At 47.6% G+C, this 26,854-nt stretch overlaps 1 protein-coding gene across 1 annotated transcript; it reads right to left on the bottom strand.

Annotated features, from left to right (window-relative positions):
• Positions 1-15,223: 15,223 nt before the first annotated feature.
• Positions 15,224-25,986, bottom strand: LOC146772220 (cocaine- and amphetamine-regulated transcript protein-like). The gene is made up of 3 exons (XM_085639001.1): positions 25,772-25,986; positions 23,596-23,679; positions 15,224-15,718 (listed from the first exon to the last, which is right to left on the bottom strand). The coding sequence occupies exons 1-3, from the start codon at positions 25,901-25,903 to the stop codon at positions 15,611-15,613; spliced, it is 324 nt and encodes a 107-aa protein (XP_085495127.1). The 5' UTR covers positions 25,904-25,986; the 3' UTR covers positions 15,224-15,610.
• Positions 25,987-26,854: the final 868 nt, after the last annotated feature.

Here is a 26,854-nt window from a genome sequence, read left to right as displayed (position 1 = left end):
CCTCAATCCTCTCCTCGTTGAAGGCGGACACAGAAATTGGGTCACGGAAGCCCCCATCATCCTCGCCTGCGAACCGATAGGATTACTACCTCCATCTGAACCGCAATTGATAGTTCAAAGCTGCACTTTCCTTGGTCCAAACTGGACGACCTTTCTTTCTCAACTCTCATTGAACCGGCACCACATAGAGGTCTCTACCTCCTGAATAAATGTTCCGCATCCTACCCCACTTATCTGGGGGCTTGTTCAGGCGGGCACCTGACAATTCGAAGACCGGCTCTCTGGGCCGGCATGCCCCGTGCTCCGTTTGCCTCATCTCTCACCACAACAGGGTGATATTCTCTGTCCTCTGGACCTGAACACACCCCCACGCTTTTCCAAGGAATCTGGAACATATTAAGCCAATCCCTCACCAGTCATGCCTGACAATCCTTAATGCTAATTCCTATCTCATCCTTAGTACCATTTTATACCTTTGCTTCCAGGTTCGTTCTCTCCTACGTATCTTCCCTTTGTTAATATGTTCTTGCCCTAGCCTTCTATTTCTTCCTGCCTCTGTTTATCATTCTCAGCCCTTCATCACCTCCCCTCCTATCTAACCCTGCTCTCACGCACTCTATCTACCTGCTCTGAACTCTATCCTTGGCGAACCCCCCTTTCACTCTCATTTTCCTCTACTTCCCCTATATGCTCTCCTCCTCCCCATCCCTCCTCATTGCTTCTTATATCAAATCCATATGTACCATAAACTAAATATATTGATCCTATTACCTTTTAACTATTGTCTCTTTCCTCTCACTTCCTGTCACTCTATTCACCTCATGGTCTAATCTCGATCCATAGACTCACACACCATAACTCCACCTGTAACGGTTTCAGGACCGACTAAATTCTATGACACTCTGATCCTTTCGTGTCTCTCACTAATCTCTCTCATACTCCCCTAATCACTCGTCATTTCAACGGACTGTGTATGCGCCATCACTGCCTGTCTCGTTCCTATGTTCACTATTATTGCTGGGCTTTTTTCCACTCCCTGCATTATATTGTTTTATCTTCCCCACTCCTCACCCACGAGGAAACACCACTGTCTACTCGAACTCTGAATCTAACATCACTCTAACCCTCCTGCATACCTCCTCTCAATCCCTTACTCCAACCCACTGCCTCCCCCTATCTTTCTAGCTCCGAACACCAGCCTAGTCATCTACCTCTACCCCTCTTCGCTCTATATTGGCAACCTTCCAAATCCTAATCTCCACCCGTCCTACCCTACCTTGCCCCTAAATCTCTCATTCCCCCCTCCAACCCTGCTTTTCCCACGTCTCTCCGACCCAACCCCCGAGTTGCTGCTGTGTCTCATAAAACTATCACTTCCCTCCCTCCCACTCCCTCCCCATCCGCGCTCTTACCTTAATCCTCCTTCTTCTAAACCTCTCCCCCCCCTTTGCCCGCTCCCTTACTCTCCCCCAGCCAAACCTCACCACCATGTCCCTCCTCAATACCACTCACACACCACACCCCCATCATGCCCCAACCGACAAACACTCCGCCCTCGCCAAACACGGACCCAACTCTTGGACCATTCCATACCCTCCCAACCTCTCGAAAAATGCCAAAAAGAATCTTAAACATAAATTCCTAATCCGACATCCTGAAACCCTAATTGAAGACAACTACCACAGCCCCATGTCCCCCATTAAAACTAACTATATCTTTTACACCAAACGCCCCTCCAAATGGAAGAGCCCCTTTTTACACATCCTCCCAGTATCCAGCGCAATTAAAATCCCCCACGGCTACAAACTTGCCACTTCCCCTACCCCGTATTTCCCTGCTGAAATAACCATTTCCATCTACAAAACTGGAAACATCCTGATTCAAGCCTCAGAACAGCACCTCACAATTTTTTAACTCTTCTTCAGCACTCTTTATAACCAGCTGACACTACCTACTCCTCCCCCAACACCCGCTCAGTCCCAAAACCCCTCCGAGCACCCCACAGCTGTCACAACCCCTAACCCTCTCCCTAACAACAGTCCCCATATAACTACTCCTACCCCAGCAGCCTCACTGGAACTGTCCCCTGCCGCAATATCACCCCCTCTCCCCACACCTGCTCCCTCCCCCACCCACTGCCAAATCTTCTCCGCCTCCCAGAGACAAACCCCACTCCCCCATGACACTCCTTCCCGTTGTGACACATCCCTCTCCTTAACTCCTAGTCTACCCACCTCTCTGGAACCATTCACCCCCCTCTCCCCTAATTCACTCCTCCAAATTCCCATGTCCCTTATTGACCGTCCACCTCAAACACCCTCTCACCTCCCTAGTACCCCTCCCCCTTCTAAACTGCCCCATAACGACCGTAACCCCTCATGTTCTTTCCCCTCCCTCCACAAACGTCACTTCTCTGCCACCCTCATTTGAACTCTCCCCTACAGCAATCCGATCCTCTCTCTCCACTCCAGCTCCCTCCCCCACCCACTCCCAAATCTCCTCCGCCTCCCTGAGACAAACCCCACACCCCATTGACACTCCTACCCATAATGACACATCCCTCTCCTTAACTCCTATTCTAACCACCACATTACCCCCACCCCCAACACCCTATCACCTCCCTAGTACCACTTCCACCCATTACACCGTTACCACATCCCCTCTCGCACCTCACATTCTCCCCTCACCTCTCCCCCCTTCCCTCTCTCTCCCCTCCAGGCCATCTCACATCTCACATCACACCCATCCCTCCCTCCCTATACCGGACCACACCTCCCCCCCTCCCTTGGCCTCCCGCACTCTGCATTCAAACACTGATCTTCCCACATTATCCCCCCCAGATGAACCACTTACCCCAAGCGGTCTACCTTCTCACCCTACCCACTCCGTCCCTAACTCCTCCTCCGTTCCAACCACTTCCACTTCCCTCCCATCCAACCTCTACCAGACGCTTCGTAACTTGGACCACAATCTATCTATCATAGCTACTGAACTTACCCTACTCAGAAAGGATTTCAATCGGTTCACAAACCCACAGCCCGCCCCTCTTGGCCCTATCCCCCATATGCTAGCCCACAAAAACACGCATATCCCAAACATTGGTTAACAATGCCTCTCCTCACCCGCTCTCACAGACCACTTCGAACCTCGAATACCTACACCACCCTGGATCTCTCCGTCCTCTGCAACGCCTACCTTAACAATCCCCCTCCTAAAGATCTTTCCCCCTCTCACTCCAATATCCCTGTTATCCTGGGAACCAGCAGAATCCCTGTGTCTCCTAGCTCCCCCAGATCCCTCCCTCAACTCACCAGCATTCAATTACTATCACCAACCCCAAGCCCCTTTCCTGCATGCTCGTGAACTGCCGCTCGGCTGTCCGGCATGCGACCGAAATCGCAGAAACCATTCTCAACGAAGGTACCGACATCGCCTTCCTCACCGAAACCTGGCTCAAAGACCAGTCTACACCCATCATCGACCTTCTTGCCCCCTGGCTACTCTATTCTCAGAAGAGACAGACCCAAAAAATAGGGGGTGGTCTAGCAATCATTTTTAAAGAAGAACTACAACTTTCCCTGATTATCAACCCTGACTACACAACCTTCGAATACTTAGGAGCCGAACTCAAAATAAAAAGCTCCCCCCCCCAATACGACTGCATAACATCTACCACCCTCCTGGTGAACCCCTTCCCTTTGCCGAAGAACTCTCTGACCTTCTAACTAAATCTCTACTTTCCAGCTCCAAAAATCTCTTCCTAGGAGATCTGAACCTCCACTGGAATGAACCTGATGACCCTGCAATCCTCCTTCTCAATAACCTCCTTGAGATCAGCGACCTCAAGCAACTTTGCCACTCCCCTACCCACGCCAAAGGAGCTACTCTAGATGCCCTCATCTCCAACCCTGATCTCACATCCTTATCCAACATTATCCCCATCGACTGGTCTGACCACCATCTCATTCTGTTCACAATCTCCCCTCCTGTCCCACCGCCCCTATACAAATCAATAAAACTACAATTGTGACCAGAAATCTTAAGCAAATCCCCCCTGGCGAACTGGAACTTAAACTCCAATCCCAACTTAGTGTCACCCCCTGTCATGACCCAAAGGAGGGGGCGCCACAGAGCAGGGAGGGGGCTCCACAAAGCAGGTACATGTTGATCTGTATGAATGGGGCACGTAGAACTACATCTCCCATAATGCATAGGGGAGAATTCACCTTTTCTATATAAGCCTCGCCCCCATAATCACCAGTGCTTGTCACTCGAGAATTCATCCGAACTACGGAGAACCGAGCCCGTCCCAAAGCTTCACCCTGCATCCCAAAGCTTCACCCTGCATCCCCGTTGGGAAACGAATCAAAGAGCAACTTCGAAGACCCAGCCTGTTCGGCAATTCCGCAACCCGTACAACGGGCTTTTTGAATTTGGCGCGCTGCGCGCGCAACCACCTGATTCCGCTCACACGGCAGCCGCTGTGGCCGCAAGGCGGAAGAAACACCGCTATCCCGATTCCCGAGCGCGACCAAACCTGGTAGTCGGCTCGTGTGAATCTTGCCACTTATGGACCTGAGTACCGGTTAGGTACAGAAAACCCCTGAGAAGGATTTATTGTTTGAAGTAGACTTTATTCCACTGTAACCGCTTTCGAAACAAGCGGAGACTCCACGCTGAGACTAATCAGCGTTCTTGCCACACCAGAGAGGCGAGAAGCTTCACGAGGAATATCGCCGCTTGGGTTTCCAGGAAGGGTCACGAGACTTCTTTTCTTTTGTTGCCAGAAGTACAGGGACTTGCGCTTCTGTTAACGCACGTTTTTGTTGACCATAGACCACAGACACCAGGAAAGTGGAAGTTCGTGGATTGCCCTGTCACAGTTACGATCTAACACACGCGCTTTCAGCTTGAGCGAAAACAGTTGGATCTCGGCGGATTGATAAGTATCACTCTAAGTTAATAGTTCAAGACTGTGTACTATTGCTATTGATTGTTGCTTAATCCTACTCCCGATAGTTGATGCCCTACCCTGTTATCCTTCACATCAGAATTACACTCACACCTGTAAGTGAATGGCGCATTCAGAGAAAAAGGGGAGGAGGGGTTTGAATGTGCATTAGTAAGTACTGACGTATGTTTCCTGTGTTTTCTTACAGGGTACTGGGGTGGAGTGTAGGAGAGAAGGGTCATCACTGTAATCATCATTCCTTTACCACATCGGGAGACAACACTACTTTTTGTTTCCTTTGTCCCTTTTTTCCCTTTCCCCGATAAGGGTGCCATCTGTGTTGTGAGATATTGGCCACGCACTGGTGTTACCTCTTAGGGGAAAAGGTTACTGCGCATCTCATCGTTCCCGCTGTACCCGGCTTCCAGGTTAGTGGCACTCTATATATACTACAGAGACTGTCACCCCCCCCCTCTTTAAATGCAAATGAACTCACTGAGCACTTTAACAAAATAGTGTCTGATGCTTTAGACCAACTTGCCCCTCTAAAAACTAAAACATTAAGAAATACCCCATCCAAATCATGGTTCACCCTAGACCTTAATAAAGAAAGACGCTCACTGAGACTGGCAGAAAGAACATGGAGACAACATCCCTCCCCATCCCATCTTGCTCTCCTCAGAGTTGCGAGACCTCTTACAAAAAACACATATTTTCTGAAAAAGCGTCATTCTTTCGTCTACAACTCTCTCGTGCCAAAAACAGACCTAGAGAACTGTTCAACATTATTAGAAATCAAACCACCCCAGCACCCCTTAACCTGGTGGCCTCCACTAACAAATGCGAAGAAATTGCCAACTTTTTCAATGAAAAAATCGCAAAAATTGTCCGTGCTTTCCTCTACACCCAACCCTCGCTCACCCCTCAACTTTCCCTGGATACCACACCTCATCCATCCCTCCCCTTGAACACTCCCCTGACTCCCTCGCTCCCCCTCCCATCACATACTCCTACTGAAACCCCCCGTACTACCCTACTGCTAAAAAACAACACCTCATGGCACAACTTCCACTCTGTCTCTGAATGGGAAGTCTTTAACATCCTAGCCAAACTCAAACCTTCCTCCCACACCCAAGACCCTCTCCCCTCCGCACTTGTCCAAGATCTCAAACACGTCATTGTCCCCCACTGTACCAACATCATTAACGCCTCTCTCCTAACAGGGAATGTTCCCATCTCCCTTTAACTCGGACAAATCACTCCCATCCCCAAAAATACCAAGGCTGACCCCAATGACCCTAACAATCTCCGCCCTATCTCCAGCCTCCCCCTCCTCTCCAAAGCCCTTGAAAAGTGCGCCCTACTCCAACTGGACAAACACATTGACACGTACAACCTTCTAGACCCTCTTCAATCTGGCTTCCGCAAAGGTTGCAGCACTGAAACCGCACTGCTCAACATAGTCGATGATATTCACTTAGCCCTGGACAAGGGCGAGGCCTGCCTACTCATCCTTCTTGACCTCTCCGCGGCATTTGACACAGTTTACCACCCTACTTTACTCAATACACTCAAAAATCGCTTCGGCCTCAATGGCACTTTCCTTAACTGGTTCACCTCCTACTTCCAACATAGAACCCAACAAATTAAAATTCAAAACTGCCTCTCTAGCCCAACTCCTGTCTCCTTAGGTGTCCCTCAAGGATCCATCCTCTCCCCTGCCCTTTTCAACCTCTTTATGGAACCCCTTACCCGTATTCTTAAACAAGCGAAAGTCAACTATCACCTGTACGCTGACGACACCCAACTGTACTATAAAATAAAATCCCATGCTGATATCCTGCACCTTAACACTGCACTAACCAAGATCCAAACCTGGTTCCACAACAACCATCTTAAACTCAACCCTAACAAAATGGAAATCATCCTCTTCTCTCCCAAAAACAACCCTCTCCCCATTCAAACATGGATCGCTGACCTTAACGCGCTAAACTGCTCTCTCTCCCTCGCCGACTCTGTTAAATCTCTCGGCATCACCATCAACAATAAACTCACACTAAATTCCCATGTTAAGAACTCAGCTAGAAGTGCGCTCTTCACACTCCGGCATCTCAAAAAAATCAAACCTTTTATTCCAGCCGAAGACTTCAAATTAATTATCCAGTCTCTGGTCCTATCCAAAATCGACTACGGAAATGCCCTTCTCTCTGGCACTCCCAAAATCCACCTTGCCCCCATCAAATCCATCCTCAACCTCGCTGCCAGACTAACAACGAACTGTAAACGTTTTGACCACATCTCCCCTGCCCTCAAAACCCTCAAGTGGCTCCCCATTGAAGGCAGATCCTCCTATAAAATTGCCTGTATTACTCACAAAGCCCTTTATCAGAAGACTCCAACCTACCTTGCAACTAAACTTAAAAAAGCCGGCAGTGCCCGAACACTGAGAAGCACAAGCACTCTTCTCCTCGTACCCCCCTTACTAAAAAAAACGCCTCGAAATCCCGCTCCTTCTTTGGCAAGGCCTCAACCATTTGGAACGCCCTCCCGAAAGACTTTCGATGCAACCCCTCCTATTCCAGCTTCAAAAAAGCCCTTAAAATTCATTTTCTCACTAAATTTTGGGGATAGTAAATCCCGGTACTCCTTTCTGACTTCTTCCCCCCCCTTCTTCCTTAGGCAACTCCTCCTACCCCCCCACACTCACCCACCCCCTCCTGACACCGTCCTCCCCTCCATCCCCTCATTTCACCCCCCCCCCTCACTCCCTACTATGTCCAATTAGTCTAACTTGGCAAACTGTGAAACCTGTATTCTCAAGAACATTCTGGTTCTTTCAATTTGTTTTTCTGTTTATCCTACATGTACCTCTGCCCACGATGTCCCCTTAATTGTTCCCTTTACTTTGTTCGACCACCTATATAACCTGTTTCGTTCAAATGCTATGATTGTATTCTTGCGTATGTACTTTGCTGATGTAAAGCGCTCTGATACCCTCGGGTGGAGCTAGCGCTATATAAAACCTTCAAATAAATAAATAAATGATCTAGAGAAACAAAGTGGAACACTGATGTGATGTGCAGCATTCTTTATGGCAGAGGGTAATTTATTCCTTATAATATATGGCCATACCATCACTCTTCCCATAAACCTCTAAAATCCCTAGGGCCTTTCTTATGAATGAGATGCATGGTTGCAGACTTGAAGAATAAAAGCTCTATCTGTTGTGCAAAATTAACCACCCCAAATGCATCTAGTAGTTTGTTGCAACACATATTAGAATCTGTTTAATGTAAATCAGATGTAAAAAGGGCTATATCTCATGAGGAGTAGTAATATCCTGTAAGGGCCTATAGTGTGTAAATAAACATGTGCCATAAATATCTTCTTTCTATTGATCACTCTTCAGTTTAGAAAAACAGATCATAAAACGCCCTGGCAGGAGGCATTAGGACATCACAACTCCGCTGCAATGTTCTATTACATTGAGCAGCTACATCATCTTCTTATAGCAGGCGACTAAAGACATCACCAGTCCACATGAATACGGAAATTAGAGACTGGTGTTTGTACAGGATGACAGGCTCCGATGTGATATAGACACTTACAAACACAGAAAGCACATGCATAAATTCATACACTCCCAACAGAAAGACAACAGATACATCATTTTAATTTCTGATTTTTAGAAACTTCAATAGTAACATTACTTTTTGTATTTTAGCAGCGATATTTCCCCCTTCATCAGGAGTATATCCATACATTTCTTTAAATCATTTGTTTTATTTTATTATTGTATTTGTATTTGTTTCTATAACTTAGGGACAGAAAGTAACTCAGAAATCAATGTAAATATCACCTTATAAGCATTTTTTGGTGTTTATTATCTTATTACAGTTCTGCTGTCATTTCACACATTAACATGCAACCCTTTTTGTTTCTTTAGTTTTCAGCCTTTTGTCTCCAACATTATGTGGTGATGGTGTTTATTCGTGAAAGACTTCCCTTCCAGTCAGTCTTTCTCTCAGCTTGATAACCTGTTATACTTAGGGAGTCTGTTCTTAACTGTTCCTCGTAAACCAGAGTTAGCCTTGCATCCCTTCTCCCTCATCAGTAGATCCATTGTTATATTCACCTCGCCTCCAGTCACACAAAAACATTTGACTTCTTCACAGGGAGCTCGTATAATTCTGAAAATCATTCACGCCTTAAGGGGAAATGTATCTAAGACTCCCATCCACCTGCCTTGTCACTGTATTACATCGGAGCAATCCCCGCCTCTTGGTGATGAATCAACTACTCCCAGAATTTGACAAAAATGGTATTGATGAATTCTGTGATTCTTTTCGTATCGGAGAATTATTTTTCTATGACTGATTTCCAATTCTATGTTCTTCTGTTGCTCGTTTGCTCATTTCGATGTTTTTTGGTTTTCTTCTCTCTGTTGCCTAGCTGTGCAAACAGCGGACACATTTCATGATGTACTTCACCAGCGTAAAGCCACGTGACTTGGAAAGTCTCACCTTGGTATGTTGCGTGTATTTGGATGAGGAACAGTCTATGCTTATTTTTTCAATGCTATAATGTCCTCATGGAATGTTGCTTGTTTGTGGTTCTTAGTTGGTTTTTTTTGTTGATAATGTTACCAAAGCTTTACTATTGTTTGATCTTTGAAAGGCAGAAATCGGTCATGAATCACATCTGGCTTTCTAATGATTTGTAATGGCTTCTAGACAATTCTCTTAATTCTACCATTCCCCAAAGAGTATTTCGATACGTAGATTCATTTATTTTCTACCTCTTGGACCTTGTTCAATAAACTTTCTCTTGTGAGTGAAGACGCCTTCTGTGCTGCCTGGTCTGTTGGTTCAGCTGGAAATGGCCCTTTTTAAGCCTCGAGGGCGGCTCTTGAAGGATGAGACGGGGACCACTCAGGGAGAGATCAAGAGGATTGGTCTCTACTGAGTTTACATGTCAGGCCCATTTTCACTTTTGAAGGTATACAGAGATGTGTTTGAATCAAAGAATGTGTAAAGATGCAATTTTGAGTAAACAACAATAATCTATTAAAATTGTTTCAGGTGCGGTTTGAAAGTGTGATATATGGGCTTAGAATAAGTGCCCGCCAGGTCTTCGAAGATAGGTTCTAACTGAAGGAATGTATATTTCTACAGAAACCCTTCGATCTGTTACGTGCCACTGGAAAGCTTCATAGCAGTCAGAGAACATACAATGAGATTATTTGGGATAAAGCCTGCGGCTGAGGAGCAACTGAAAGAAGTGTAAAACTGGCAATAAAAAGAGACTATAGCCGGTCTCAGCAGGGCTGGCAAGGCCTAGTCCAACTTTGGCATCACACTTTGTGTTAATGAAACTGGATTGACTCCTGTCCTATGAGTTACTGAACTCCTAAATTCACAATAAAACAGGCTAACAAGTAACACTTGTACAGGGACAGAGAGATGGAACACAATAGAGACAGAGAGAAAAAGAGGGACACATAGAAATGGTGAGCAGGAGATAAGGAGATATAACACACACACACACACTATATATATATACATATATATATATATAGATAGATAGATATATACATAGAGAGAGAGAGAACGATAGAAATATAGACACAGAGAGAGTGACAAAACGAGAGTGAGAGCCAGAGAGTGGATGAGAGAAAGTAGAGAAAAACAGAAGAGAAGGGGAGACAGCGAGGGGGAGAAATGAAGAGATGCGGAGAGAGAGCTAGAGAAAAAAGAAAGAGAGGTCGAAAAAAAGGGAGACAGGGAAAGACATTGGCAGAAAGGGATATAGAGAGAAACAGACTAAACTAATGGAAGAAAGACATAAAGAGAGCAGTGTTGGCTGGTTAATTTATAAAGTGGAAGGGCTATCATAAGAAGGTTCTGTTTGCTGGCATACACTTGCAGCATCTCATCAATAGCTTTTGTTTTTAAACGGGGCTGTCAGGACACATACAAACGCTCACACACACTTGCGCATACACACAAACTCAGTGCTTTAAATGGGCCAGTACTCACCAGTACTGAGTACCGTCACTTCTTATTTTTATCACCCTGAGTACCGGCACTTCTCTATGGCCGTGGAGAGTACCGGTACTCATGGAGGGTAGGTGCATTGGCCTCCAGTGGTAGTAGCCTGTCTCTTTGTTCAGCCAAATCACTTTTATAGCCCTGAGCTGAGCCTCCGCTGAACTTTTCAGCAGGGGCTCATTTGCATGATATCCCAGTGTTCACCGTCATGCTGTGTTGCAAGGAATCGAGGCAGCCTGGTGACAGCACAATGAGAAAAGCCATGGGAGGATAAAAGGGCTTTAATCCCACCTGATTCTTTTGTGTGAGTGTATGCGTATGTGGGTCTGTTTCCCTGCTTGTGTGTGCGTGTTTTTGTGAGAGAAATATTACAAAATAAGGAAAAGTTAAACTATCACTGTTTGACTTTCATTTTGTATAACGAATTAATCTGATTTGTTTATAGAAATACATTTCTCGTGTGTGGTGCAACTAGTATATATGAGCCAATAAACTTTGCATGTCTTCCCTTAAGCCCCGCCCCTAGCTCCGCCCACTTGCCACATTTAAATGAGTACCTGCTCTATTTTTTTCCCATTTAAAGCACTGCACAAACTGGTACACGCTTGCAGACATGCCCATAAACAACACAGGCCTCTCACTCATTCATACAACATGGAAATGTACCTGGGGTAGTCCTCAGTGCAGTTTCCTCTGCACATCAATTCCCGACTTCCAGAATGGACAAACAAGGCACCATAGTGAGTCGCACGCGCTTATGCCCAATCAGAAGCGCAGATGGGACGGAAGGCTGTCCTTTTTCCTTTATCAGGGCTTCTGATGGGGCACTAGGGCGCATGACTGACAGGCCCCAATTTACCTTTATCTGACATGCTGTACTGCCTGGTGCCTGGTGCCTGGTACAGCATGTCAGATATGTATTGCTTCAGTGAAAGGACGGGCTGTAACAGCCCACGCCTGACACATGCGCAATACAGCCCCGGGGAGCCCTCTTCCTTTGCTAGGTGATATTGCAGCTTTCTCATGTAAAAAGAAATGATTGGTGAGATCCTTTCCTTACATATAAAAACTGTAATATTTTAACAAATTAGCCGCAGGTGCAACGTAACTGTGTGCGGGGGGGGGGAGTAAGTCACCGCCCTTTTGGCCCCTATGCAGAAACTGCCCCTGAAAGTGAGAAAGACAGCAAGGCAGAAAGAGTTAGAGAAGGTTTAGAGAGAGAGTGAGAAATTGAGTAGGAGAGACAACGGCACAAAAGAGAGAGAAAGATAGAGAGGGGGAGACAGTTCGAAGGGGTGTGAAACAGAGAGAGGGCAAGGGATGAAGACAGGTGGAGAGAGAGTGAGAAAAAAAAGACAAACAGCGAGCGAGAGAAAGAGAGACAGAGAACCAGAATAAGAGAGGGAAGGTTCTCTCGTGCGAGCATGAACAACACGTAGGCAGAAAGAATATTGCCTGCCATAAATATTTTGCACCAGATGATGTTTATAGAAATAACATCTCATCAGGTGTTTATTTTCTATTGTTGACTACAATGAGGGGATTCTTTTGTAAACGATATTTAGGGCTCAATATTCCTGTCAGACTATATTTTGGTTACAATCAGGGCTTTAAGTGGGCCTGGTCTCACCAGGTCTGAGCACCGGCAGTTTTTAGGTCTCGCTGAGTCAGCGCGCATGCGCTGCTCGGAGAGACTTTAGTAGGTGAGTTTTCAAAGTGCTGCTGGCTGGCGACAAGCTTGCGTTCACGCGAGCGTGCACGTGTGAACCGCCAGCCTTCAGCGCCATCTGTCTTTCCTCTTGCTTGCTCCCTGCCTCCGCTCCTCCCCCCGCCTTCGCGCTTACAAGCGTCCAGTTGGTAAGCTTACAATCGTGCACCTTGATCTATAAAATTCTCTCTGCTGCACATAGAACATTTTAGTTAACAGCTATGTCTACTCCCCATAATCTAGTTCTGCAATAAAGGTTACATTTGAATGAAATTAAAGTTCCGCGGGACCAGTAATAACACGTCACTTTTGGAGGGGATGCATGTTTTTTCCTGCAACCCTGGATGAGGTTAATCCATTTAGTGAGTCCATGCACATGTGGTAGCTATCTGTGTCCAATATGAAGATCCCGAATTTTAAAATCCTGATGATTTTCCTTTCACTCTTCCCTAGGTGTTGAAATGAGTACCACTGAGATGCTTGATAGTAAGTCATTTATTCATATGATGTTTGTGTTTTGTATAGGACTACCAGCGTTTGCATCTGTGGTAATGGGTAATGGTTTAAGAATGTTGGCCTAAATATTTTGCGTGTACCTAATTTCCCTGTTTGGTTAGCTGACGCAACCTTATCTTTAACAAACAACTTTTTTTAGGTTGGTTATATTTTCTACACTGCTCTTTCTTTACCTGTTTTTGTGTGAAGTGTTCCAGGTCCGCAGTATCCGGGGCTATAATTTACTGAAGTTGTTTACTTTCCACGTATGCAGCGGCCTTCGACAAACTGAAGACACATTTAGCTGTTTACTTTGGAAGATACGGAGAGGCCTCACCGGGTAGTAATTTTCCTACCCCTTTTGTTGAGTCTGTGTATTTAACGTGAAAATCAAAAAAGGTGACAAATGGAATGCTGAAATTAATGTCAGCCACTGATAATAACTCGGAAACACATTCCAGTACTGTTCCACTCTAGACATTAGATTAGCCATATGCAAATCCTACTTCGTACTGTTTCAGTAGGAACAGACTGCATCACAAGCAACCCCAGACTAGTTTTAACCTATTTTGGCCTGATCAGTGAGGTGCAGCTTCAGTCCAATGGTACAGTGAGCACGAGATACTGTTTAGGCATACCTGCCCTACTTAGGATGTCACATTTTAAACAAGCATTGACATAGCCAATAGGTCTCGCCTTTGGGACCTTATAAGTGTTTAGTTATCCAGCACAATATCGTTGGTGCAACAACATCAAGTGCTGCATGGCTAAACACTTATAAGGTCCCAAAGGCGAGACCTATTGGCTATGCCAATGCTTGTTTTAAGGGGGCCTCGAAACGGATCTCTATCGGGCTCTGTTTCGGGTCCTGGCACATGCGGTCCATTTTTATCCCGACTGTAGTGACAGCAGGCAAATCCATGTGCGCTGTTCACACAGCTCACTTGTCACCAGTGGAGAAGTTACGGCATTACGTCATTCTTGGTGAGCGTTGTAGGGTAAGGGAAATCCTTTAAAGAGAGTAATTTGCTCTCTGGATTTCCCTTCTCTTTTTGAAACTCAGAAGTAGAAACATTGTCATGGTGTCACCAGGGCTGTAATTGGAAGCTTTTGCAATATTATATACAGGCCTGTGTTGCTGCTTATTTATCTTATGCAACTAAAAACCATTGACAAAGCCAATAGTCCTGACTTGTTGTAGGTATGATGTTACTTGTTGTATCATATATCTGGATGCAATGAAGGAAACGCCAAAATACAAGTCGGGCGGCACACTATACTAAGCACAGATTTTTAGCTTGTGTTTTAAGCCACGCCCTTAATTACATTGGCCACGCCCCTTTGAGAGACCCCACAGTTTTTTCATCCCACTTAAAGTCCTGGTTACAATATTACGGTCCCATACCAGTGGCATCTTTCTCTTCATCCATATGCAGTGTGCCATCCTTCGACCAATGCCCGATGGGTACTCTGCCTCCTTTAATGTAAAGAGAGGTAAACTGGCTCCCAGTCTGCACAGACCGTCCAGTGCGTATCCGAAGGCGAGTTTCAAGCGATGATGGCTGTTCATTTCTTCAACTACAAATACCAGTGATTTCTAAAAGCATCAGCAATATATGGTGGGGCTGCTAAAGATAATGGTGGCACCCGCACATCTGAGGCTGGTGGGCCCCTGTATTGGACAATGCAAGCACTTCTCAGCAGGGCTGCCGTACCTTTAATCAGAGAGCACAAGCCATCCTCCGTAAGGATATAATACATTTTATTGGACAGTCCCAGGACCTCTTAGCTGGGCAACTGGACACCGGGCATGTTTCAGCTGCAGACCTCACCTTCTATGCCCATTCTGTCTTTCCCTTCAAATACCGATATCTTCTTAGGCTGCAATGCTAGCTCTCTGCCACAAGATGACAGTGCAACACTCCCTCACGCATGCGCATTTAGGAAAGGCACAGAGAAAGCCATCTTTGAGAACAAAATGAAGGCTCAGACGAAGGTTTTGAATAGAAACATCTTTTATTGGTTAATTGTTTCAGAGTGTAGTGCCTATCTCCCGCATGACCATTGGTTCATATTCTTCAACACACTCAAAATGAATACATAGAAACACTACAAAAATAAAGAAGCCCCAAGAAAGGGCCCAATTCATGACCCGAAGCGTGAAATTAAAATACCAAATGCAGAAGAGAAACGGAGAAAAGGGGTATGGTCTTTTGACAAAGAAACATCCCCTGAAGAAAAGTTTGCTTTTGCCTCCTGCTCAAGGTGAAGGGAAGGTCGCGACCATCAAACGAGGAGGTTATAGTTCAAGCTAGGCCGTGCCCCCTTCCCCGTCCAATCAAGCAGCATCTTCTCCGTCCCTCGAGCCCTCTGACCGCCTCTGGCTTTCTTTCCTTCGAATGATCTTCATAAGCACTTCAGGATGTAGAAGTTGCAAGCCGTACCCCGGGGGCAGTTGCACAGCTTCCCGATCCGCGATCCCTTTCGCACTGCACACTGCTCCCCGGCATCACACTGCATAAAGGGGACACAAGAGACGTGTGATTCAAGCTAGAAGGGAAACCATGCACAGTTCAAAACCACCTCCCCATCCCCCAATGCTGGGCAGCATGACGAAAGAATAAACACCCTATGACACGGCCTCCCACATCATTTTGTAGGATCCTGCACCACGCGTGCACGCACCAATAAAGTTACGGGGCTGTTTTTTTTTTTCTTTAGTTACTGATCTGAGTTGGATCGATAATTAAAAAAAAGAACTAGCATTGGCATAGCCAATAGGTCTCGCCTTTGGGAGCTGTTGGTTTGGCAGTACCTTTGGGGATGCTCCTCAGCATTGGCAAGATGCTGTATAACAAGGGCAAAGAAAAAAACCAGTAAGGGCCTAATTTATGGCATTTTAGTGTAACGCAGCGCAGCACGGCACCTTGCTGCGCTGCGCTGCCCTGTGCCAAAGTGAAAGGGTAGGAAAGCACCGTACTAAAACAATATGGTGCATTCCTGTCCTTTCTGCCTGTGCTGGCACCGATTCAGCAGCCTGGTGCCAACGTAGGCTCCCTTGCACCAAGGGTGCCTCCTTTGCAAGTATGATTGTTTATGTGCCAGAAGGGGCACTTTTCTGTAAAAAAAACAATCCTGTGAGGCGTTTTCCTCTCTCTATGTGTGCTGCAGAATGCAGCACACATGAAAAGAGGAAGAACTAGGAGAAATTAAGTTATTTCTTCTTGTTACGCCTCACCTCAGGAGGTATACGGATTTGGAGCTTCCCCAGGTTTAAATGTTTATGTTTATGGGACAGCTACAAATTCCATGGGTGTTGCTTGGGAAAACCCACCGCAGCGCCCATGGAACGTCTCCTGGGTGCGAAGTACGCAGCGATTTGCGCTGTATCGACTTACTCCTGATATATGAGGCCACTCAAAGCCATGAAGGGTGGCTCTGCGTGGCTTCATAAGTCTTTATGAGAGCCCTTTGTCACGCATGTACCACTTTATGTGGAGCAAATGTGATGCAGGGCTCTCATAAATAAGCCCCTCAGTGTGCGTGTGCTAACCGTGTATCTCATGACATAACATAAGCCCACTCTGCTTCAACCGAAAGGAACAAGATAGGGCGACATTGGCTTTTGAGCAATGGGACATGATGACGCCAACACTGAGAATGATTCACAGTAGAAAGGCAAGCTTCGGGTTCATACCTAGAAACAAACTTTTCAAGCTGGAGCTCTGAAAATGATATGCTAAGCTTAATGTGATGTGAGAGAAACAAAGGTTCCACCCATCTGGGAAGGGTAGCAGAATGAAAACAATGTGGGGGAAGGCACGTATGTTTATTACATCTGACCGTATCTGCTGTCTTATAACACAAATAACTATCTTTTACCTCAGTGTGAAAGTATTGTGTTCTGCATAAATAACTACTGCAACTTTTTGGGAGAAGGTAACTAAAGATAAGTTCAAACACAATTAAGAGATAACAAGAGTGACACGACATGACCGTAAAACTGCATGGTGAAAGAGCATTAAATTGCAACCATGAAATCAGCGGCTAAAGGTCATAACCACATGAACAGTGCATTATAAATGTTTTGGCATTCCAAAACTTCTACAATGTTACTATGCACAATGTGCCTCGAGAATAAACCACCCCGACTGTAGACCAAAAGCTCCAGCCATGGAAAAGCTTGAAAATGCATTGGCAGGCAGGGAAGGTGATGATTTTGAGGATCCCCCAAACTTAGGGTGAGGACCTGGAAGCTGAAGAAACAAAAAGGACATATTGTGCTGAACAAGTTGGTGGTGGTCCCATCACCCTGGGACCACCACAGGCTGAGATATGGACGAAAAGGCATTTTAAAGCCTAGGCCTCGCAAGGCATTATGGGGTGAGTTTGTAGCAAGCAGTTTATTCCGGGGAGAGCTGCAGTGATGTTTCCTAGTTGTTTTGTTGTTAAGAACGCAGACTCACATGTACTAAACCAGTCAACACTAGTTCTGTAGTAGGAAGTAACACCATGACATGCACACTTGTCGCAATCTACGCCAAATTTTTGGAAATATTCTAAGTGAGGAGATAAGAACAATAATTACAGCTTTGTTTATGGAGGAAGCCTGGAGTGAGTGCTGCGGGGAAGAGGGTGCGTAGTAGCGGCTGGATGCTTTTAAGCTGCAACAACAAAGACAAGCAGGAAAGGATTAAAAAAAATAGTACCAGACATGAACAGATAAGCACTAAAGTGGAACGTTACCAGTAGTTGGACGGTGCTCTGTGGGAGTGAAAAAAACACAAAAAGGAGGGCAAAAAGGAAGGATGAACCAATTGCAAGCAAATATTTTTGAAGGACAATTGAGGGGACCAAGAAAAAGGCAATGGGCGGGCTGTAAGCCCACAGAGTGAATACAGCATGTCTTGAAGAGACAGTGCATGCGCTGTTAGGCTCAACCTGAAATAAAGTGCAAGTGGGAAGGAACCAACACAGAGGGTGGAACAACATGAGGGAATGTTTCAAAACAGACAGTGCGAGAGGGGGAGGTAAAGTAATGGACGAAAGAGTAACATGGAGAAAACAGAGAAGAAGAACCCAGGGAAGCAGGCACTGCCGGGGTACAAGGTGGGAGAGGAGAAGCAATGGATGTGAGAGGAGGGCACAGATGGGGGAAGCAACACAGAGGGTGAAGGTGAGGAGGAGAAGCAACGGGTGTGAAAGAGTAAAGTGGAGCAGGTGTGAGAGGAGCACACTGGCGAGCAGGCAACAGGAGGAGTACAAGACAGCAAGCACAACATAAAGGGGTGTCTGGAGAAGCACATGTGCAACAGAGAGCAACATTGAGTGCAGGGGGAGACAAGTACATGTGTAAGACAGCTGGAAAACACATGCACTCTCTTGGAGTGCTTACTCCAAAAGAAAGAAATGAATGCTTAAAAAGCAATCAGTAGAGCCACTGGAGCAAGCCAATCAAAAGAGATGGTAAAGGGGCAATGCTCCATGGGAGGGACAAACACAATACTGACAAGCTGGGGCGTTGGATAAGTAGTGCACAAATGAAAGTAGGAGGAAAGCAAACCAATGGTAAGCACTGGGTGCGCTCCCAGCCCCTGTATCTCCTTGGTAAGCCTGCAACATGTCTCGCAATAGGCAGAGCCTACGTTGTCTAGTAGGCGAGACCTAAAAACTGTCCATTTGTATATGTGTACCACATCATTGGGTAAAGGCCCTCGCTCATCTGGACATGGGGCACAAATCTGGAAACGATATTAACTTCTGGTAAACATGTAGGCATTGCTCCCATCTGAAGGGTTTGATTGAAAAGGGGACAAGAGAGGGCATCAGAACTGATACATCCCTATGCGGTGGTATCACTGAGAGAGCCAAGGGCACGCTGACCTTGGCATCACCTCATTCTTTCTCAAGAAGACTGACATTGGCTGGGACATGCCTGCACATCTCTATTCTGTACTATTCCCTGGCACGTCCAATCCGATGTTGGTAAAGACGCACTGCTATAGCTACTTGAAAGCACCAGTGTGGGCGCTTTAGTCGTACGAAGGGTGTCTGCACGCTAGTCACAGAACATTTCTAAAATTCCTCTTCACTGCTAGGTTATGGGGCACAGGTGGGTCTTTGAGTGCCAGTAATCGAGGAGCTGCTGGCAGAGAGAAACACCCCCTGAAAACATGTTCACTTTGTGAAACCTGGTGCTCTCCACAGAGGGAGGCAGTTTGTGCCCCGGGCCTGCTTAGAAGCCCCGGGGTTCTGAAAGGTGTATTCCTCGAACTGCAGTGGCTGCTGGGGGTCTGTGTGGTAAGCAATACCAAAGGGGATGATGGACGGAGCGTTTGAGCAAATCAAACACTCACCCCCAGTCAACTGATCTGAGTTTAATCCATCATCAGTCTGACCCTGTGCCTCATGGGAACAGTCCAGCCCGAACTACCAAGCCATGTCTTCCCTGGACCGGAAACAAGTACCCTGGGACCGGTTTCGGGTTCATTACCTTCATCAGCCAGGCTATCTTGAAACCAGTGGCAAAGTGAGCAAGGGACCCACGTCTGGGCATACACTGCCAACTTAGGGCGAAAGAAAGCGATACCAAAGGGGATGATGGACGGAGCGTTTGAGCAAATCAAACACTCAACCCCAGTCAACTGATCTGGGTTTAATCCATCATCATTCTTTAGCTCACTCCACCACCCCAGTTAAGACCTGGCCATATGCAAAACAGTCTGACCTTGTGCCTCATGGGAACAGTCCAGCCTGAACTACCAAGCCATGTCTTCCCTGGACCGGAAACAAGTCTCCTGGGACCAGTTTTGGGTTCATAACCCTCATCAACCAGGCTATCTTGAATCCAGTGGCAAAGTGAGCAAGGGACCCACGTCTGGGCATACCCTGCCAACTTAAGGCGAAGAAAGACATACCAAAGGGGATGATGGACGGAGCGTTTGAGCAAATCAAACACTCACCCCCAGTCAACTGATCTGGGTTTAATCCATCATCATTCTTTAGCTCACTCCACCACCCCAGTTCAGACCTGGCAATATGCAAATCAGTCTGACCCTGTGACTCATGAGAACAGTCCAGCCCGAACTACCAAGCCATGTCTTCCCTGGACCGGAAACAAGTCTCCTGGGACCAGTTTCGGGTTCATAACCCTCATCAGCCAGGCTATCTTGAATCCAGTGGCAAAGTGAGCAAGGGACCCACGTCTGTGCATACCCTGCCAACTTAGGGCGAAGAAAGCGATACCAAAGGGGATGATGGATGGAGCGTTTGAGCAAATCAAACACTCACCCTCAGTGAACTGATCTGGGTTTAATCCATCATCATTGTTTAGCTCACTCCACCACCCCAGTTCAGACCTGGCCATATGCAAATCAGTCTGACCCTGTGCCTCATGGGAACAGTCCAGCCCGAACTACCAAGCCATGTCTTCCCTGAACCGGAAACAAGTATCCTGGGACCGGTTTCAGATTCATAACCCTCATCAGCCAGGCTATCTTGAATCCAGTGGCAAAGTGAGCAAGTGATCCATGTCTGGGCATACCCTGCCAACTTAGGGCGAAGAAAGCGATACCAAAGGGGATGATGGACGGAGCGTTTGAGCAAATCAAACACTCACCCCCAGTCAACTGATCTGGGTTTAATCCATCATCATTCTTTAGCTCACTCCACCACCCCAGTTCAGACCTGGCCATATGCAAATCAGTCTGACCCTCTGCCTCATGGGAACAGTCCAGCCCGAACTACCAAGCCATGTCTTCCCTGGACCGGAAACAAGTATCCTGGGACAAGTTTCGGGTTCATAACCCTCATCAGCCAGGCTATCTTGAATCCAGTGGCAAAGTGAGCAAGGGACCCACGTCTGGGCATACCCTGCCAACTTAGGGCGAAGAAAGCGATACCAAAGGGGATGATGGACGGAGCGTTTGGGGAAATCAAACACTCACCCCCAGTCAACTGATCTGGGTTTAATCCATCACCATTCTTTAGCTCACTCCACCACCCCAGTTTAGACCTGGCCATATGCAAATCAGTCTGACCCTGTGCCTCAGGGGAACAGTCCAGCCCGAACTACCAAGCCATGTCTTCCCTGGACCGGAAACAAGTATCCTGGGACCGGTTTCGGGTTCATAACCCTCATCAGCCAGGCTATCTTGAATCCAGTGGCAAAGTGAGCAAGGGACCCACGTCTGGGCATACCATGCCAACTTAGGGCGAAGAAAACGACACCAAAGGGGATGATGGACGGAGCGTTTGAGCAAATCAAACACTCACCCCCAGTCAACTGATCTGGATTTAATCCATCATCATTCTTTAGCTCACTCCACCACCCCAGTTCAGACCTGGTCATATACAAATCAGTCGGACCCTGCGCCTCATGGGAACAGTCCAGCCCGAACTACCAAGCCATGTCTTCCCTGGACCGGAAACAAGTATCCTGGGACCGGTTTCGGGTTCATAACCCTCCTCAGCCAGGCTATCTTGAATCCAGTGGCAAAGTGAGCAAGGGACCCACGTCTGGGCATACCCTGCCAACTTAGGGCGAAGAAAGCGATACCAAAGGGGATGATGGACGGAGCATTTGACCAAATCAAACACTCACCCCCAGTGAACTGATCTGGGTTTAATCCATCATCATTCTTTAGCTCACTCCACCACCCCAGTTCAGACCTGGTCATATACAAATCAGTCTGACCCTTTGCCTCATGGGAACAGTCCAGCCCGAACTACCAAGCCATGTCTTCCCTGGACCGGAAACAAGTATCCTGGGACCGGTTTCGGGTTCATAACCCTCATCAGCCAGGCTATCTTGAATCCAGTGGCAAAGTGAGCAAGGGACCAACTTCTGGGCATACCCTGCCAACTTAGGGCGAAGAAAGCGATACCAAAGGGAATGATGGACGGAGCGTTTGAGCAAATCAAACATTCACCCCCAGTCAACTGATCTGGGTTTAATCCATCGTTATTCTTTAGCTCACTCCACCACCCCAGTTGAGACATGGCCATATGCAAATCAGTCTGACCCTGTGACTCATGGGAACAGTCCAGCCCGAGCCGCCAAGCCTTGTCTTCCCTGGACCGGAAACAAGCATCCTGGGACCGGTTTCGGGTTCATAACCCTCATCAGGCTATCTTGAATCCAATGGCAAAGTGAGCAAGGGACCCACGTCTGGGCATACCCTGCCAACTTAGGGCGAAACGTAGGGCGAAGAAAGCGATACCAAAGGGGATGATGGACGGAGCGTTTGAGCAAATCAAACACTCACCCCCAGTCAACTGATCTGGGTTTAATCCATCGTTATTCTTTAGCTCACTCCACCACCCCAGTTGAGACATGGCCATATGCAAATCAGTCTGACCCTGTGCCTCATGGGAACAGTCCAGCCCGAACTACCAAGCCATGTCTTCCCTGGACCTAAAACAAGTCTCCTGGGACCAGTTTCGGGTTCATAACCCTCATCAGCCAGGCTATCTTGAATCCAGTGGCAAAGTGAGCAAGGGACCCACGTCTGGGCATACCCTGCCAACTTAGGGCGAAGAAAGCGATACCAAAGGGAATGATGGACGGAGCGTTTGAGCAAATCAAACATTCACCCCCAGTCAACTGATCTGGGTTTAATCCATCGTTATTCTTTAGCTCACTCCACCACCCCAGTTGAGACATGGCCATATGCAAATCAGTCTGACCCTGTGACTCATGGGAACAGTCCAGCCCGAGCCGCCAAGCCTTGTCTTCCCTGGACCGGAAACAAGCATCCTGGGACCGGTTTCGGGTTCATAACCCTCATCAGGCTATCTTGAATCCAATGGCAAAGTGAGCAAGGGACCCACGTCTGGGCATACCCTGCCAACTTAGGGCGAAACGTAGGGCGAAGAAAGCGATACCAAAGGGGATGATGGACGGAGCGTTTGAGCAAATCAAACACTCACCCCCAGTCAACTGATCTGGGTTTAATCCATCGTTATTCTTTAGCTCACTCCACCACCCCAGTTGAGACATGGCCATATGCAAATCAGTCTGACCCTGTGCCTCATGGGAACAGTCCAGCCCGAACTACCAAGCCATGTCTTCCCTGGACCTAAAACAAGTCTCCTGGGACCAGTTTCGGGTTCATAACCCTCATCAGCCAGGCTATCTTGAATCCAGTGGCAAAGTGAGCAAGGGACCCACGTCTGGGCATACCCTGCCAACTTAGGGTGAAGAAAGCGGTACCAAAGGGGATGATGGACGGTAGTCTGTGGCTAGGAGTTTGGATGGCCATCCACTGCCCAGACGTGCCTGTTGTTTGGGTTTTTAGCCCCTCCCTGGAAAGCGGCTGTAGAAGGCTGTTTCCACACAGCCCACCCAGAGGAGTATTGTGTCCCACAAGCCCACCCCAACCCCCACTCACCGAGGGGACCCAGCCGAGCTTCTTGTCCAAGGACGGGACCCGCTTGCTCTTCAGCTTCTCCAGCACCTCCTGCAGCGCCTCGATCTGTAAGGGAGAAGCAGCATTGAGCGAGGCGCTGGATGGGCGCACGAGCGAATGATTGCACAAGAGATCTGAGCCATGGAGGAATGATAACTGAAGGGCGGTGGGAAGACGGGTAGTCATTCTGCATGAATAGGTGGGTGGGTGCATGGATGAATGGGCCAGTGGGTGCTTGGATGGATGGGTGGATGGACCCACAGGTGATTGTAGGAGATGGGTGATGAGCAGATCAATGGGGAGGCGACTGAAAGGGTGATTGAGTATCTCAATTGGTAGTTACATGGAGACGTGGATGAACAGGTGAATGAAGAATTCATGGCTAGATGATGTAAAGGTCAGCTGGTGCGTGAGTAGAGGTATGGGTGGATGGGTGGAAGAGTGAATGGACGAGAGAACTGGAATCCCAGCAGGACTGACTTAGTCCGTCATCTTTCCAAGCTCGGTGAATCGACCATCTTTATACTGGGTAGTAGTAACATCTGTTGTGTATCACAGTGTGCTAAAGTGTAACACAAACACATTTTCTAATCTTACAGCTTGTCCAGGATGGTTACAGTTCGCGAGCAAGCACGGGCGATGACTCGGTTCATGCACCTGCTGCAGAGATCCCCAGTGTATCCATCCACCTGAAGTCAGCTCTTCGAGCACCGGTGAGGTAGGTCCAGGCGATGCTTTATTTTAGAGGAGCTATGAGCTTCCAGGCACAGCGTCAGTAAGTGCTGTAGAGGGTTGGGTTTGGAGATGACCCTGCCAGAGTCCCCTCTTGCGTCATAAATCCCTTCTCTATCATCAGTTTCATCATCAAGCACACACGGTTCATTCACGCATAGAACCCGCAGCATCATTTCCCTGCCTCATTAAATAAATTGTCTTATAAAAATGGAAGTTTTGTAACAGACGTGTCTTCACACAACACAAATGAATTGCTTCAATGTCTATGTATGTCTGTGAGCTTTGGGGTGTCAGGGCCAGATAACATTCTGCAGGGACGCCCCAACAGTTTGTGTTACCCCACCAAGCGCAAAAAGAACGTGAAAGGAAAGAGAGAACAGACAAGAGACGAGAGACGAGAGCAGGCAGAAGAAAGAGACAGATGAGAGAGAGCAGGCAGAAGAAAGAGACAGATGAGAGAGAGCAGGCAGAAGAAAGAGACAGATGAGAGAGAGCAGGCAGAAGAAAGGGACAGATGAGAGAGAGCAGGCAGAAGAAAGAGACAGATGAGAGAGAGGAGTGGAAGAGAAAGGAAGAAAGATAGAAAGGCGGGGGAGATATCGAGGAGGAAAAAACAAAACACAGAGACAAGAATTATACAAAAATAAACCAGAGGTGGCAACGGAAACAAGGATGGGGTCGGAGCGGCAGAAGGAGAGAGAGGGGAGAAAGGGAAGATAGACAAAATGCACAGCGATGGAATGGAGTGGGGGCGAGCGAGGCAGGAGCGGAGCGGGTATGTGTGCATGTGTGGGTGCTTTTATAGCTCAGACCTTGCTAGGGGGCATCAATGCGCTGGAAGCAAGGAAGAGAGAATGGATGGAGGGAGGGAGACCGAGAGAAATATCAAGAAAGAAACTGAGCGCGTGAGCATTAAAAAGGGAAATGTAGAAGCGATGGAGAGAATTAAGGTGAGAGGAAGGGGGTACATAAAATAGGAAAAGTGGGGATGAAAATGAAAATTTTAAGGGAAAACTGAGAATACCCAGAGGAAAGAGACAGATCGACGGATTTAGGGAGGAACAGAGGGATATACAATTAGAAATGCTTTGTGAGGGGAAAAAAAGAGAAATGCTGATAGTGCAAGAAATGCACAAAGATTTTTGATAACTTTTCTAACATAATGAATCAGCTCGTATTTTTGTCGCTATAAGTAATGAGTGTTGCTATTATGCAGCTCAGTGGCACCAAGTTTGTCGGCCTCGGAATGATAAAAGGCGGAGTAGCCCTTGTAGGACTCTCACAAGTGACCAGTAGTTTACAAACACAGATCTCAACACTGAGCCAGCAGGCGCACCCCGGACCTCTCCCCAGCCCCGCCGCTCTACTAGGGAACCTTCCCACCCTCCCCCAGTGGGACGTGACGGACGTCCTAGACACTTACTAGCTCCTTCTCCTCCTGGCTCTTGTTGGCGCTACTCTCAGCAGACCGGAGCTCCACCGACTCCTCGCTGCAGGCCAGGAGCAGGAGCAGGGAGCAGGTGAGGCAGAGGAGGGGCAGCCTGGAGCTGGCCATGGTGCTGTGCTGGCAGGTGGGCGCTGTGCTGCTGGGCGCTGTGCTGGCAGGCAAGTGCTGTCTCTTGCAGGCAGGCACTCTGCTTCGGTGGCGGCACTTCAAAGAGTTTCAGAGGAGGGGGCACCTTCCTTTATCGCTGCTCTCCGCCCCCATTCAGCGCAGCCCTCCTATGTCACGGGCCCAGATTGACGCACCGACCCCCTCCTTCCAGGCAGCAGAGGCCATGCTGCGCTCGGGAGGGGGAGGCCGAGGAGGGTACACAGCCTCCAAGGAGATGTTCCCATTAACACTTCAAACATTGGTACGTGGCCCGCAGAGAGCACACGCGCCAAGTGATGAGGTGAGCTGACCCCACACGGGGAGCAATGCCTGCGAGGGATCTCCGTCACTTCGAAGCGCTGCATTTATTCACGAGGTATCAAAATATTCCAGGCAGTAGGTGTAGCGAATTGAATGTACGACCGCATTTTATCATCCACTATCAATGGCTGCTTGTGTAGCTCTTAACAAGCTCACACGTGGCATCCGTATCCGCGCCGTGACTACTAGAATGCGTTGAAATGTTTGGCGTTGAATGCAAGGCAGGGACATGAGTTCCGTTTCCCGTTCGAATGATGCCGAGCAGCTCCGCGCAGCGCCTAGAGGTTTTATGAATCAATTCGGTGCCTAGCTGCTAGAACTGGGCATCTACCTGACAAGGCGCAGAGGGGGAAGTCCAGGGCTTGTAACACGTGATGCGCGCGAGCGTGGCTGCAGCAGACGGGCACAGCACGCGCAGTTATGTTGCTTATTTTCATAGCGCTTTATTTACATAGCGATCCGTTCCCACAAAAGGTGGCATCAAAGCGCTGCGCGGCAGGAGAGATGGGAGAGAGAGGGACCGAGGTGAGATCATAACTTCGGGAAAGGGTATGAGAAGGAAGTGTGAATGGAGGAGCTCACGAGCCAGAG

The sequence above is a fragment of the Triturus cristatus genome, chromosome 12 (genome assembly GCF_964204655.1).
Source record: "Triturus cristatus chromosome 12, aTriCri1.1, whole genome shotgun sequence".
Taxonomy (NCBI): Eukaryota; Metazoa; Chordata; class Amphibia; order Caudata; family Salamandridae; genus Triturus; species Triturus cristatus.
Note: the sequence above shows the minus strand (reverse complement) of the source record. Positions and strands in the feature narration are given on the sequence as shown.